This window comes from Salarias fasciatus, chromosome 16 (genome assembly GCF_902148845.1).
Source record: "Salarias fasciatus chromosome 16, fSalaFa1.1, whole genome shotgun sequence".
Taxonomy (NCBI): domain Eukaryota; kingdom Metazoa; phylum Chordata; class Actinopteri; order Blenniiformes; family Blenniidae; genus Salarias; species Salarias fasciatus.
This window is the reverse complement of record NC_043760.1, coordinates 8,420,326-8,434,805: the sequence shown is the minus strand read 5'-3', so window position 1 is coordinate 8,434,805 and position 14,480 is coordinate 8,420,326. Positions and strand designations below refer to the sequence as shown.

At 44.3% G+C, this 14,480-nt stretch overlaps 1 protein-coding gene across 3 annotated transcripts; it reads right to left on the bottom strand.

Moving 5' to 3' along the window:
• Positions 1-697: 697 nt before the first annotated feature.
• On the bottom strand, positions 698-14,356 carry ubxn4 (UBX domain protein 4). Of its 3 annotated transcripts, none has more exons than XM_030112113.1 (15): positions 14,076-14,327; positions 6,864-13,986; positions 6,279-6,478; positions 5,487-5,589; positions 5,188-5,216; positions 4,762-4,880; positions 4,332-4,467; positions 4,133-4,238; positions 3,782-3,836; positions 3,535-3,699; positions 3,327-3,454; positions 2,656-2,758; positions 1,849-1,980; positions 1,399-1,613; positions 698-1,312 (listed from the first exon to the last, which is right to left on the bottom strand). In XM_030112113.1, the coding sequence occupies exons 3-15, from the start codon at positions 6,358-6,360 to the stop codon at positions 1,174-1,176; spliced, it is 1,512 nt and encodes a 503-aa protein (XP_029967973.1). In that variant the 5' UTR covers positions 6,361-6,478; positions 6,864-13,986; positions 14,076-14,327; the 3' UTR covers positions 698-1,173. The 3 variants fall into 3 exon arrangements, 2 of the variants coding, with proteins under 2 accessions (XP_029967973.1, XP_029967974.1); XM_030112114.1 differs by having other exon boundaries at positions 13,512-13,986; XR_003933195.1 differs by lacking the exons at positions 698-1,312; positions 1,399-1,613; positions 1,849-1,980; ... (8 more) ...; positions 5,487-5,589; positions 6,279-6,478 and adding an exon at positions 6,668-6,774 and having other exon boundaries at positions 14,076-14,356.
• Between the last annotated feature and the right edge of the window lie 124 nt (positions 14,357-14,480).

The window sequence follows — 14,480 nt, the reverse complement described above, 5'->3', positions numbered from 1 at the left end:
TGTGCTGTTGCACGTTGAAACCATCAGCGCAGTAAAACGCAACCACGCAGTGGATCGACCGCTTTGAATGAAAGACTAATGAAAACCTGCAGCCGTCTGTATTCAGGGAATCTGTAGCACTGACTGTGGCAGCATCACAGCACGTTTAACATCAGATGGGAAGAAACCTTTATTGCACAGCATCTTTGAAAGGAACTCATTGTCCAGTTTGAAATGATCAATGCAACACTTAAATGAATGAATGAATGAATGGTACAATGCTAAATAAATGACCAGAAATGATAATGAAGCAACATTTTCAGCAGTTTTAGGCACCTTGATGTTATAGTTGATGCATAAAGGTGTGTTAAAAAAAAAGGTTTTTCCTTTGTACTTATTTTATTGAGTGGACTACACACAGTGAAGAATGACTCACAGCTCCTGTTTGTGTGGTACTGTTACAGTTTGAGGGCCCCGGGACCACATGTTGGACCACGCTGCAGCAGGCACTGCCTTCATTCACTCTTCACTTTTCAATCACTGTCAACAAATAAGTAGGCGGAGCTATTTGAGTGACTGTTCCAACAGTTTGGAGGCTCCTCATCCAGACCGAGGCAGACCTCCAACCGGCCGCTCTCGGCCCGCAGGCCTCATGTTTTCACACATTTCACAGAGAGATTAATGAAAGGGAAAGAAACCAGCACACAGTCGAGAGATCTCTGAAAAAACAAGCAGTTCAACTTTTTATGATTCAACAAAGAACTACAGTTATGGTCTGTGGTTTACACACACATACACACTCAGGGTGTCATAGTACATGGGTGTGTGTGTGTGTGTGTCATCCTATTCCAGCGGCTGCATATATATATTTTTTTTTTTTACATCTAACAGGAAAAATCATCTTCATTCCACATTTCTGAATTCCGTCTGTTTAAAGTTTCAAAGCTGCAGTGAGTCCAGAAGCAGATAACGGCAGGACCAGACTGCAGCTGAGCGGCGGGGAAGCGAGCGGACCGAGGGCCGCTTTCAGGACCCCAAGCGGGCCGTTTTCAGGACGTCGCAGTGGCTGCAGTCTGAACCTGCTTCATGTTATAATCAACACAAAAAACACTGAGCTGAAGCAGCAGGAGGAATTCTGGTGATGGTTATGGATCTACCCATGCAAGCAGGGTGGGACACAGAGGGAGGGCCACACTACATCTGCTGGGTGGAGTTCCCGTTCCAGGTGTTGTTATCGTCCTCGCTGTCCTCCTGAGTCCTGAGCCGGCAGATTTTACCGTCTTTCTTGAAGTCCTTGGGTCTGTTCTCCAAACTGTGCTTGGTGAGGGATTCTCTGAGCACACAGACAGAGGTCATGTCGGCGACAGAGATCATCATAAACTAATCACAGCAAACGTTTCAAAATGCAGGTTCCCTCACCTCTTGGCTTTGCTGGGGCCTGCGTTAGTGTGAGAGGTGGGCTGCTGGGGGGCGGGGCCTCTGGCTGGGGGCGGCCTGGCTGGGGGCGGAGCCACAAACAGGAAGGAGCTGAGGAATCTCCACACGGCCAGCAGAGGGTAGAGGATGGTGCCCAGGACCGCCCAGATCCCCCCACCGCCGGACTGGACCACCGAGTTGGAGGGCCGGCTGGACTGCTGCGGTGGGGCGACACAGAGAGAGAGAGAGAGAGAGAGAGAGAGAGAGACCTGACGTCAGGCTGGACTCCAGCTACACTGACATGGACACCACCACTGACTCTCCCTTCTGCGAAACACCAAATCTAAAACATTACAGGAGCAGGAAAATGGTGCAGCATCGCAGACTGAGGAGAAGAACACTGAGATGAAGGAGGAGAAGATTCTGACGGAGATGAAGGAGACGATTACTCACAGGCAGCAGTACGATGGAGGCACTGGGGGCCAGCTCCAGCTCCAGCAGGGTCTTGTTCAGGTCTTCACTGGTGAACTCCCGTCGAGGAAACATGGTGGCCAGGGAGAAGTTCCCGTAGCGGTTCCCCACCTCCTGAGAACAGAGCGGCACCGCAGGTCAGGAACAAACTCTCACTGCATGTTCACACTTCTTTCTTTTCAAATGTGACAAAAGGATCTTAAAATTCCAACCAGTTTGGATCAGGTTCCTGTCTTCACTCCATCTGGGATTCCCCACATCTACACTTTCTCCTCTTTCCTGTTTTGCTTCAATTTTACTAGATTTTTATGCTTCTCATTTCTACCAGCTCACATTGATGTTTATTACTATAATATTATTGTTTATGATTCATTGCAGATCATCAGTCTTTCTTCCAATTTCAGAACGTGCAGGGAATCAATGCTATATTTACAAGATAGTGAGCTATTGTGGACATATTAAAGAAGAATACGCCAGGAATATGAACTGGAAGAAAACATGCTTCAGAAACAAACTGCTAATGTGCAACAAATGCAGATTTCAATGTATCAATCATAATTATTGATCAATTCAAGAGTAGATGATTGTGCATTCTTCTTTTTAATATTTGTAAAACAGAAATGTTCTCCCTACACAGCAGCAGTTTCAGGACTTCTGAGAAAATCCAGAGAAATTCCATTTTCATGTTTGTTAGAGGGAAAAAGTTCTCGGAGTCCATGAGCAGCATCAGGACTTCTGTGGTGCAAACTGAAGACGTTTTTAGCGTCTCCTGGACGTGCGACGCCTCACCTGAACAGCGAACTGCCGAGCCTCCTGCAGTTTGCTCTGTGAGGGGAACTGGCTGGTGAAGGACGAGCCGTCCGGCAGGCGGAACTGGATCCTGGCCACGGTGCTGATCGACCAGGGAAACACGGGACAAGGCTGTTAGCATGAGCTGTGAGCACCGGCCGCTGGCAGGAGCCGTCTGACGGGCAGAACGGGATCCTGACACATATACTCCTATTCCACCAAGAACCAGGTGTCAGTGTTTAGTCAGATCCAACATGGCACATCTGAAGAACCGGCCTCCGTCCACTGCTGCTTTCATTTTGAATTAAAAAATAATAATCAATGAAGTGTTGACTACGCCGCCCCCAGCCGTTGACGTATCGGCACTTCACTCTGGCCCAGCAAAGAGTTTCTGCTTGCTGAGCACCAGTTTTGAGAGTCTGGAGCTGGAAACACAGAACTGGTTTTAAGTCAGGCTCCAGCTGTGAACTAGACCTAGAACCAGCCTGGTGGAAACAGAGGCAACAGAGAAACGCAGTCACAGTTCAACAGCTTTCAACCTGGCAGGAAACAGCTGTTAGCACCAAGAGGTAAGCTGTCAGCACCAAGAGGTAAGCTGTCAGCCTGTTTTGTTTTTTTTTCTCGGTGAATCTCTGTTTTGTTTCAGATTGTAAATCTCAGAGCGGACTCGCCTCCTCTCTCGGACCGTGGCCTCCCTCCGGGCCTCCTGCTCCGCCTGGCGGGCCTGCAGCAGCGCCTGCTTGGCGGCCTTCTCCTCCTCCTGAGTTTTGGCATATCGAGCTGCTCTGTCGGCCCGGTCCTGTGGACAGATCGCAGACACGAGCGTGTCTATAAAACGAGTATCAGGAACCTAGTGGGAGTCACTCGGGAGGTAGTTACCATGGCGATCTGCTGTTTGACCCGCTCTCTGGCGGCCTTCTCCTCCGCCTTCTCTCTGTTCCTCTCCTCCAGGAGGCGCTTGGTCTTCTCCTCTTCCTGCTTCCTCTTGAAGTCCTGCATGTCTTTCCCCATCTTCCTCCGATCCATCTCCTTCCTGATCTCATGCTGAAAGAATCTGAACATCTAAGATAGTGTTCCGCAAACACACACGCCTGCAGCTCTGCAGCTGTTCTTCCATTTCCCTCACCTCTTCCTCGCCTTTCTTGCGTTGTTCTCGCCTCTCCTCCAGTTTCTTTGTCAATCTGAGAGCACAAACGATGAAAAGCTGAGTCACACTCACATATCAGAGTTTATTGCAGGAACAGCAGGGGGAAGTTGTGGCTTCAATTTCATAAAAGTAATCCTGATCAAACAAACGATCGGAGGGTAAAACTTTGATTGATGTCATTCAAACACAGCACGAGCAGCTGAAAGCAACAGACAACTCTCACTTGGAGCTTTCAGCTCAACTCTGAAAGATGAACACTGAGTCAACACTCTCAAAGCTCCAAGCTGGAAGTGAGTCGAAGTGAACAGGAAGACATCTTGTTGCTCGTACCTCTCCACTTTAGCGTCCAGGTTCTCCTCACAGCTCTGAGGTGAAGACGAGTCCTCTGCAGGAGAACCTGAAGAACAGCTTGGACTCAAAGAACTGGAAAGAGATTCTGTGAAGAACCGAGACAGGGAGAATCAAACACCACATGGTTCAGGTGTAGGTCTGTGTGTTTGTGTGTGTGAGCGATCCAGGTGTGTTCTACCTTTGGTTGTTTGTGGAGCTGCTGAGGCTGCAGCAGACTCTGAGGCTGCAGCAGACTCTGAGGCTGTGGAGCTGGCAGGTGGGCTGCTCTCCACAGGTACCTGGCTTCCACTGCTCACCTCCTCCTGACGATGCATCTGTGGTCAGATTCAGCAGTTCAGATGTTGGAACCGTCTCACACACCCAGACCTCCTTCATCTGGACACGTCCCTCATGTTGAATCTATACATGTTCTCATTGGTCCAGACAGAAGACATCTCATCTGGACTGGGTTCTCTGTGTCAGATTATCTTCATGCTACCGGGGTGAAGAACCTCAGGTGTCCTGCTCTGATGACCTGGACATTGTCTGTTGCTGATGTGTCTCCTGTCCAGGTCTCACAGTGTTCTAGAAAACCTGACAGGAACACGCTGGAGTGCGGCTGTGTGTACCTGGTTGACTCTCTGGATTCTCTTGGTCAGTTCCTCAGCGGAGACACTTCCGGCGATGACTTCCAGAGGAATCCCATTATCTCCGATGAAGAAGCTGGACGGTATGCAGACCACTGGATCTGAGAGGGAACGCGTCAAGGAGCAAACCGCACGCGGCACATGCACTGCACAGCAGCAATCCAGCCATAACAGGAAAGGATTATCTGACAAGTATTTTCACACTTGAATCATAGAAACTAAAAAAACTTTAGTCATTTTTTGTGTTATTTATAAGATAAAAACCTTGAAAATATAACCTGTATCTCACTGAGGTTTAAACTGTGAATACAATAAAGACACACACTGATTTGAAACTGTTACCATTTTTCTGAGCTGGCTGTTAAAACACGGAGAGAGAGACACTGACATACACCTCCAAAAGGATACAGATCTGAGAGAACTGCACACATGTGTCACTGTGAAGGACAATAAGAGAGCATTTCATGATCAGATCACAGTGTTGCAGACACACAAAGTCCAATTTAAAAAGTCCTCACTGTGACAGAGGTTAAATTATTACAATGGACTTCAAACCTCTTTGATGAAATTAGTGCATCACATTGTAACCTCAATAAATACGACACATTCCTGAAGACATTCAGGCACTTTTTTTTCTCAAACCTCTGCTGCGAGTCTCATCAGTCCCTGAGCCCTATGTTTGACACCGCTTTGAGGGACATGTGTACCTCTTAGCATCCACTCTGATGGCCACGCAACAGTTCTGAGCCGTCTCCGACACTTGGACATCCTCCCAGCTGGACATGAGCTGTGAAGACTGCTCATCTTCTCCTGAGGGGACAGGGAGGGAGAGAGAGAGAGAAAGAGAGGCGCAGACACACACAGACACATAAATACAGGGACGCACAAAGGCAGACACCCACACATACACACACAGAACATGCACAATAAAAATATTTGTTAAGACTGACTAAACTAAGGCTAAACTGTATGAAGAATTTTTTTCATGGACTGCATGTCCATGAAACAGGTGAGGTTGTGAGGAGTCATCTGAGGTGGTGTCATGTGTTGTTAAGTGTTTGGGGGTGTTGTCATAGGGTGTTGTGAAATGCTGTCAGCTGTTCTGGGGTGTTGTCGTGTCTTGTAGGGTGTTATGAGGTGCTGTCAACTGTTGTCATGCGTTCCCAGTCAGAGAACTACTGATCCAGCAGAGACCTTCTAGATTTGGCCTGCAGAAGTCAAACTGGCTGCCTCGATCCGGTTAATCTACTCAGGTTTGACATGAGACTAGATTATTTGTCACATACACAAACAAGTATGACAATGAAATAAAGCTCCGCTGTACAGAGCTCCAGGTCGATACACTAACATACTGTCACACTCTTCAGTGTTCTTTTACATGGTTACATCGCCGCAAATCTGTCTAAAGTCTGATATTACTGACAGACGGTTATGCTACGTGTAGCTAATCTGTAGAGCGGCTAGCAGTTAGCCTGTTAGCTCCTCGTCGCACACGTTACCTGTAATGACCACGACGAACACGGATCCCCGCTGCTTGGCCAAGTTGATGGCATCAGGGATGGAGCCCTCGAACCAGAGCATGTCTGCGGGGAGTTCTTCTGTCTCTGCCCGGTGAGTGACGCTCCGGAGTGGCTAAGCTACATCAGTCAGCCCCGCGGCTTCCGCTTCCGGCTGCACGTTACGCGTCAGGCTGCGTCAGCTGGCACGTAAAAAAATACGACAACTTTATTGATATTCTATTTTGAACAGGACAGACTGCATTTGAACAAGTGTATTTTTAAACCTGCGGCGCTAAAAATAAGAAAGCTGTCAAAACCATGAACCTGTGCTCCTACTTCAGGGTCTTAATTCAATTCAATGTTTACTCGTGACTTCTTGCAAGATTTGTATAACCGCTCCCAGGTTATTTATTTGCACAGAAATAGGCCACGCTTCAACTGATGAATTTGCCAGCGTTTTATTTCTTTTTAGCTGGGCAAGAAGCAACGTGAAAAACTGAAAAGTAACAGACACAAAAAAAAATATTCATCAATAAAATGTCAAACTCAAATAAACATCCACATTTTCAGAAATAAAAGTCATACCGTGTGCGCCTTCTGTTCAAATGTGTGGGAGCTGTTAGGTTTGCTGATCGTCCATGTTTCCTTTTGCATTTCCTTATTTTCTGCTCTCTTTTGCAAACAACTTCTCCGCTGAATCGAGGCTGCTGCGTTCCTGCTTCCTGCTTCCGCTCTCTCACCCTCAACCAATCAGCTAAACACAATCCATGCAAACAATAATCTTTTCAACCACACAGGGGCACTATTGCAACAAAAAACATTGACTTGAATTACAGTGGATATTATACAAAAAAAACCCAATATTATTGTTTTTACTGCGACAGCCACACTGCCACCAAAATTACAACAGGTTTATATTACAACAAAATAAAACATGGTAATTTTCCAACCTAAAAGAAAATAAACCATTCTTAACCTTTCAAATCTTAATTGACTCATTTTGTACTAGTACCACTAGTTTCTGTACTGGTCGTTCAAGATAGGACAACTGTTTCAGACGTTCACCTTTACTTCCTAAATCTCTTTGTCCAACTTGAATCTTGACTTTTCGTACCAAACCATCATCGTCTTTATTGGCTTCAATTACCTTTGCCAATTTCCATTCATTTCTGGGAATGTTCTCTTCTTTAATGATCACTACATCTCCGACTTGTACATTTCGTTTGGATGTGTGCCACTGTTGTCTTAAACTTATACTGGTTAAGTACTCCTTGCGCCATCTGTGCCAAAACTGTTCTGCAAGATACTGTACTTTTCTCCATCTCTTTCGACTGTACAAATCTTCACCGACAAAATTGCCTGGAGGTGGAAGAGGGATTGACTCTTTCATTGTAAGTAAATGATTGGGCGTCAAAGGTTCCGCACTTTTTGGATCACTAATAGTATTAGTGGTAAGTGGGCGACTGTTTACAATTGACATAGCCTCATAAAAGAAAGTTCTTAGAGAGGTGTCATCAAGTCTTCCTATGGCTTGTGCCAAGACTGAACTCAAAACATTCCTGACAGTCCTGATTTGGCGTTCCCAGACACCGCCTCGGTGACTTGCTTCGGGAACATTCATTTGAAAGTCACATTGGTTTTTAGCTAGATAGGTAGCAATCCTGTCCTTGTCAAGATCTTTGAGACCTTTCTCAAACTCATTACGAGCTCCGACAAAATTTGTGCCTTGATCGGATCGAATCTGTCTCACTGCTCCTCTGATCGCTATAAAACATCTCAATCCATTTATAAACGCATCAGTAGAAAGATCTTCTAACATCTCAATGTGAATAGCTCTGGAGCTTAAACATGTAAATAGAAGACCATAACGTTTACACTCCTTTCGACCTTGTTTTGTGATAAAAGGACCAAAACAATCTAATCCTGTGAAAGAGAAAGGAGGGGAGAGCTCTACTCTATCAGCTGGTAAGTCAGCCATACGCTGTTCTTCTGTTGACCCTCGCATCTTTCTGCATACTACACAATCTTTGATGTAACTGGCCACTACTTTACTGGCACCTACAATCCAATAGCCATTGGCTCTAAGTGCATTTAGGGTTTGACCTCGTCCTTGGTGTTGTGTTTTCTTGTGATAATAATCAACAATCAGTTTTGTGACAATATCTTCCTTAGGAAGAATAGCAGGATGTCTAAGCTCAAATGATGCTGAGGATTTTCTCAACCTGCCTCCGACTCTGAGTACATCATTATCAATGAAAGGATCAAGTTGATGCAACTTGTGAGTTCTTGGCAATTTGTTTCCCTTTTGTCTCACTCGATCCAACTCTTGTTCAAAAGTTCTTCTCTGTGCTAGCCGAATAAGCGCTAGAGAAGCCTCTTGTCTTTCTTCAACAGTAATGAGCTCTGATTTGTCTCTTTTGTTAAGTCTCTTTATCCTTGCAACAACATTAAGTGCCATGTTCCAATCAGAAAATCTCGAGAATCTCTCAAGAAAATTGTCTTTCTCTTGAGCATTAGTTTCAAGAACCTTTACTTCAGGGTCTCCCAAGAAAAGAGCTGGGGAGTGTGGCTTGGTTACAAGTTCTCTGTCCCAGAGAAATCTAGGTCCAGTTAACCAACTAGAGTCCATGAGCTCTGCCACCTTGAGACCTCTAGAAGCGTGGTCTGCTGGATTCTGATCCGTCTCTATGTAGAACCATTGCTTTGGATCTGTGAAGTCTCTAATTTTCTGAACACGGTTTGCGACAAAGACGTGAAAGCGCTTTGCTTCATTTTTAATGTACCCGAGCACCACTTGAGAATCAGTCCAGAAGAACTCCTCGTCAATCTTTAGCTCAAGCTCTGTTTTGAGGAAGTTACTTACTCCCGCTGAAACTGCCGCTGCGGTCAGTTCGAGACGTGGTATAGTGACAACTCTGGTGGGAGCCACTCTGGCTTTTCCCATAACGAGAGTACAATGCACCTTGTTTTCTGCTACAATCCTGATGTATGAGCATTGTCCATAGCCACTGCTGCTTGCATCCGAGAAATGATGTAACTCAATCCTTTGCACTGTATCCATGTCCTCGGGAATGAAGCATCTCTGTATTTGAATCTTTGGCAAGTTTTCCAGATCATTAAGCCATATTTTCCATTGCTTTTCCAGAGCAGGAGGAATAGGGTCATCCCATCCTATGCCGCGTTTGCACATTTCCTGTAGTACTTGCTTCCCAGTTAGAATGTATGGAGAAAGAAATCCTAGTGGATCATACACACTCGCTACTGTTGCCAGGATTCCTCGCCGAGTGGCTGGCTTTCCTTTGAGAACAACATTGAACGAGAGTGAATCTGTTTCCACATTCCATTTGACTCCCAGCACACTTTGCATAGGAATGTCAGAGTAGTTCAGATTGACATCTTTGTCATTGATGGCATGCTCTGATTCTGGGATTACCTCCAAAACTTCTCTTTTGTTGCACACAAATTTGTGTAAGCGCAATTTTCCTTTTGCACAGATCTCTTGTGCTTGACGGACCAGCTGTTTTGCTGTTTCGATTTTATCGACACTGATTAATCCGTCATCCACATAAAAGTTTCTGTGAATGAAGCTTGCCGCCAACGGATAATCCTTTTCATGTTCACTTGCAAGATACTTCATGCCATAGTTCGCACAACCAGGCGAGGATGCTGCTCCGAAAATATGAACACGCATGCGATACTCTTTTGGCTCTGTACTGGTGTTTCCATCCTGCCACCATAAAAACCTTAAGAAGTCTCTGTCTTCTGGAGAGACATGAAAGCGGTGGAACATTTTCTCTACATCGCATGTAATGGCAACTTGGTGTTCTCTAAATCTGCAGAGTACCCCTATGAGCGTATTGATTAAGTCTGGGCCTGTGAGGAGATGGTCATTTAAAGATGTGTCCTGAAATTTCGCTGAGCAGTCAAACACAACTCTCACTTTCTCTGGCTTTCTGGGATGGTATACCCCATGGTGAGGTATATACCATGTGACATCATCTGCAGATGTGCCGACTGCTTCCTCTGCATCACCATCTTCAAATACACGATTCATAAATTTAACATAATCCTCTTTGTACTTCTGATTCCTTTCCATTTTTGCTTTCAAGTGCTTGAGCCGTGTTATTGCGAGCTGTTTGTTGTTTGGAAGCTGGGGACGTTCTCTGAAAGGTAAAGGCATTTCCAAATGACCTTCTTCATTGATGTGTACGTTTTCATTGAGGAGCTGCAAAAATTGAATGTCCTCTTGTGATATGTTTCCATCTTTGGGATTTGTGTCCCGAAAATCTGTTTCCAACACTTTGATCACAGAAGAGGGAGTGATGGATGGCAGCTCTTTAACAGTGATACGATGGCACGCTCCGGTTACATCCATTGAACTTGTCAAAGGCTTGATAGATCCGACAATACTCCAACCTAAGTCTGTTTTGATTGCATAAGGATCGTAGTCGTTGCCTGGTATTACTTCTCTTGGTTTCAGAGCTCTTGCACAATCGTAGCCAATAAGAAGTGCTGCAGGACAATCAAGCAACTCTGGCATTTCTCGTGCAATACCTTGAAGATGTGCCCATCCCTTTGTTGTTTCTCGAGTGGGAATACTGCTTTGTTCAAGGGGGATGTATTCACGAGTGTATGTGGGAGGTAACTCAATGTACTCTTGTGAATAGTAGCCTCTTACTTTCAGCCCATTCACTCTTTGACTCTGAACAATTGAACCCCTGTCTGTCATTGTTGTCAGTTTCAGCTTAACTGACTCTGTGAGTGCTTGAATCTTTTCACAAATGTCTTGGTCTATGAACGTGTTGCTGCTTTGAGTATCTAGGAGCGCGTAAACTAAGATCTCAAGCCCATTACCTTCTGCACAAGATAACCATACCGGCACAATCATTGAAGTACGGTCACTATTGTCTATTCTCACATTGTTCGACACTGCAGAAGCATCTTCTTGTGGTGGCGTTTCAAGTTTGTCCACTTGTGGACGGTCCTCATGAAGTGGAGTAGGATGGTTTTTCCTGCACACATTACAAGTAGCCTTTTGCCGACAGTTTTTTGAAATGTGGCCAACTCTCAGACAACTATAGCACATATTATTCTCAGAAACAAACTTCTTCTTTTCCTCCAGAGACATTTCAGCAAATTTTACACATTTGTAAATAAAGTGGCTTTGCTTGCAACAAATGCACTCAATTTGTCTTTTGTTCTGAGTTGTGGAAGGGGGAGATTTGATTTCTTGAGCTGTGCTTGCTGCCTTCGTATTCTTGATTCCTTTTATCGTAGTAGTTAAGACACTCGCCTTAGGACGCTTTTGCTCCTTGTCTAGTTTGTCACATGTTCGCAGTGCAAACAAGGACGAGACTGGGTTGCATGCTATGCGTGCTTCTTCAGCCACAAAGTCAGCAAATTCCGCAAAACTTGGATATTCTTTTCCTTCATCCAGTGTTTTAGTCACATATCTGTTCCAACGTGTTGTTGCCCAGTCTGGTAGCTTGAGGAGTATTTTTTGATTTTCTTCACAATCATCTAATACCCTGAGACCTTGTACATGAGGCATAGCGTTTTTGCATGAAATGAGGAAATCACTAAACTCTCGCAGTTTCAGAGACTCCTTTGACCCAATCTTTGGCCAACTGCTTAGTTTTCCTCTAAACGCTCTCTGGACAACAAATGGATGGCCATAACGTTTATTCAAAGCCTCCCAAGCCTGGGTGTAAGCTTCCTCATCGCTTCTATAAAATGTTCCTTCTAATACAGTAAGTGCTTCCCCACTTATGTACTTTTTCAGGTAGAACAATCTGTGAGCTGGATCAACACAGCTAGTCTCTATTAAAGCTTTGAAACAGGTGCTCCACTCAATGAATTTCAGCGGATCCCCACTAAATGTAAATGGTTCAGGAGCTGGCAGTCTTGTCATTGTCAACGAGTCCTTTAACGCTTGGACTAATGCTACTTCAGTGTCTTTTGGCATTGGATTCCTGTCACAAGTTTGTGGGACATACACCCTTTGGAAAATCTTTTCACCTTTAATCTCAGGTAAAGCTGGCGCTGGCTTACAAAGAACTTCTGGGCGTGAGACATTGTTCTGCTGCTGTTTTGGAAGCTGACTTGAAGTGACCTTTATTTCACTTGCAGTTCTTTCAGCATTCATCTTTGATTCTTCTTCAGCATATACATTGTACTCTGCTTCTATTGCCTCAAGATCTCTTTGGTTCTCCAACATTTTCAGCTTCTCTTGCTGAGCAAGAATCTCCTGTCTTTGCTTTGAGATTTCCATTTCTCTGTTTATTTCTGCTCGTTTTGAAGCTAAACGTGCTGCTGCTTCAGCCCTTTTTGCAGAAAATTGGCTTTCGTGCTCACTTAGACTTCTGTGTTGACTTCTCTGTCTTGACACAGTTGAGCCATAAATTGACTTTGCATCCTCTCTTTGCAGTAATTGAAAGACTGATTCCTTTGCAGCTTGTGCATTAAATTCCTTGTCAGAATCTGCATAACGCCTTTTCAGAAGCTTTATGATATCAGTACAAACCGAACTGCCACTGTCCATTTTTCTCCTTATGTCTTGGGATGGTGCGGTCAGTGCACGTAAAGATACATAGTTTTGCTTTAAATCTGACTCGCATTTTTCAACCCTTTGAATCATGTCACCTAACTCAAGTTTAGAGCATTCTCCTTTCAGTTTTGACCTTGTGAGTTGAACCTCAGCTTTAAAGTGCAAGTAGGTTGACATAAAACTTCTCTCTTTGCTCAGTATGTCATCTCTTTTCAGTTCCAACATTTTCTCAGTTAGGTTTCTTTCTCTGTCTGAGCGCCTCACTTCTGTTTCAACTCCAGGTAAAGTTTGGATTGGACGTTGGCCTATTCTTTGAATTTCAAGATCTGCATGGATCTCACCTAGGCGTATTTCAATCTCTTGTTTTTCTTTGTCTTCAAGATCATCCATTAGTTTTACCTCTAATGAAGCCTTCTCTTTTTCTAATGCTTCAATTACTTCTTCTAACAGACGTGTTTCTGAAGTATCTTCCATCTCAGTGTTGCACAATAGACTTCAAATATTTCAAAGTTAACCCAATATTAAAATATCAAACAATACCAGTGTCACAGCAAAAATAAACAAAAACACTTTGTAAACAATTTTAACTCTCTTAACTCCTTTGAACTCTTTTTCTTTATCTCTTCTTCTTTGTATTTGAGTTTTTTTTTTTTTTTTTTTTTTAGAGTCTATAGACACAGTCTGACCTGGTATCCTTGTGAAGCTTGGGCTTACTGTAGACTTGCATTGTGCTGAAGTGAAGCTTTAGTCTTTAATTCCACTGGAAAAACTGTTTGAGGTTTGGATATCCAGCCACTGCAGAACCATGGAGGCTGGTGATGAACTCTACGAAGGTCTCGTTCCCTTGAAGCATGGTCAAGCTGTTGAAGTCTGGACGTCCAGCTGCTGCAGAACCATGGAGGCTGGTGATGGACTCCACGTAGACCTCTTTCCCTTGGAGCATGGTCAAGCTGAAGCCACGCTGCTCACTCGTCGCTCTTTCGCTGGCTGGCCCCTCTCACGCCGGTGCAGCGATGTTTCCTCGTTGATAACGGCAGGGGACACGTTTTTCACTATAACCGCTCCCAGGTTATTTATTTGCACAGAAATAGGCCACGCTTCAACTGATGAATTTGCCAGCGTTTTATTTCTTTTTAGCTGGGCAAGAAGCAACGTGAAAAACTGAAAAGTAACAGACACAAAAAAAAATATTCATCAATAAAATGTCAAACTCAAATAAACATCCACATTTTCAGAAATAAAAGTCATACCGTGTGCGCCTTCTGTTCAAATGTGTGGGAGCTGTTAGGTTTGCTGATCGTCCATGTTTCCTTTTGCATTTCCTTATTTTCTGCTCTCTTTTGCAAACAACTTCTCCGCTGAATCGAGGCTGCTGCGTTCCTGCTTCCTGCTTCCGCTCTCTCACCCTCAACCAATCAGCTAAACACAATCCATGCAAACAATAATCTTTTCAACCACACAGGGGCACTATTGCAACAAAAAACATTGACTTGAATTACAGTGGATATTATACAAAAAAAACCCAATATTATTGTTTTTACTGCGACAGCCACAATTTGGTTTCTGTTTATTTACCATTTAAATTTTTTTTTAATATAATGTTTATCCTTTTCAGCATTTTTGAATGCACAATGTTTATGTTGGACCCTGGCTGT

Bases quoted from the DNA above. Each gene is read 5' to 3' on its own strand.
- ubxn4 (XM_030112113.1), bottom strand. From the start codon at position 6,360: ATGCTCTGGTTCGAGGGCTCCATCCCTGATGCCATCAACTTGGCCAAG. The intron at 4,881-5,187 runs GTATCCTTTTGG...GTTCCCTCTCAG, and splicing joins TGTGCAGTTCTCTCAGATCT to ATCCAGTGGTCTGCATACCG. The intron at 4,239-4,331 runs GTAGAACACACC...GGTTCTTCACAG, and splicing joins AGCTCCACAAACAACCAAAG to AATCTCTTTCCAGTTCTTTG.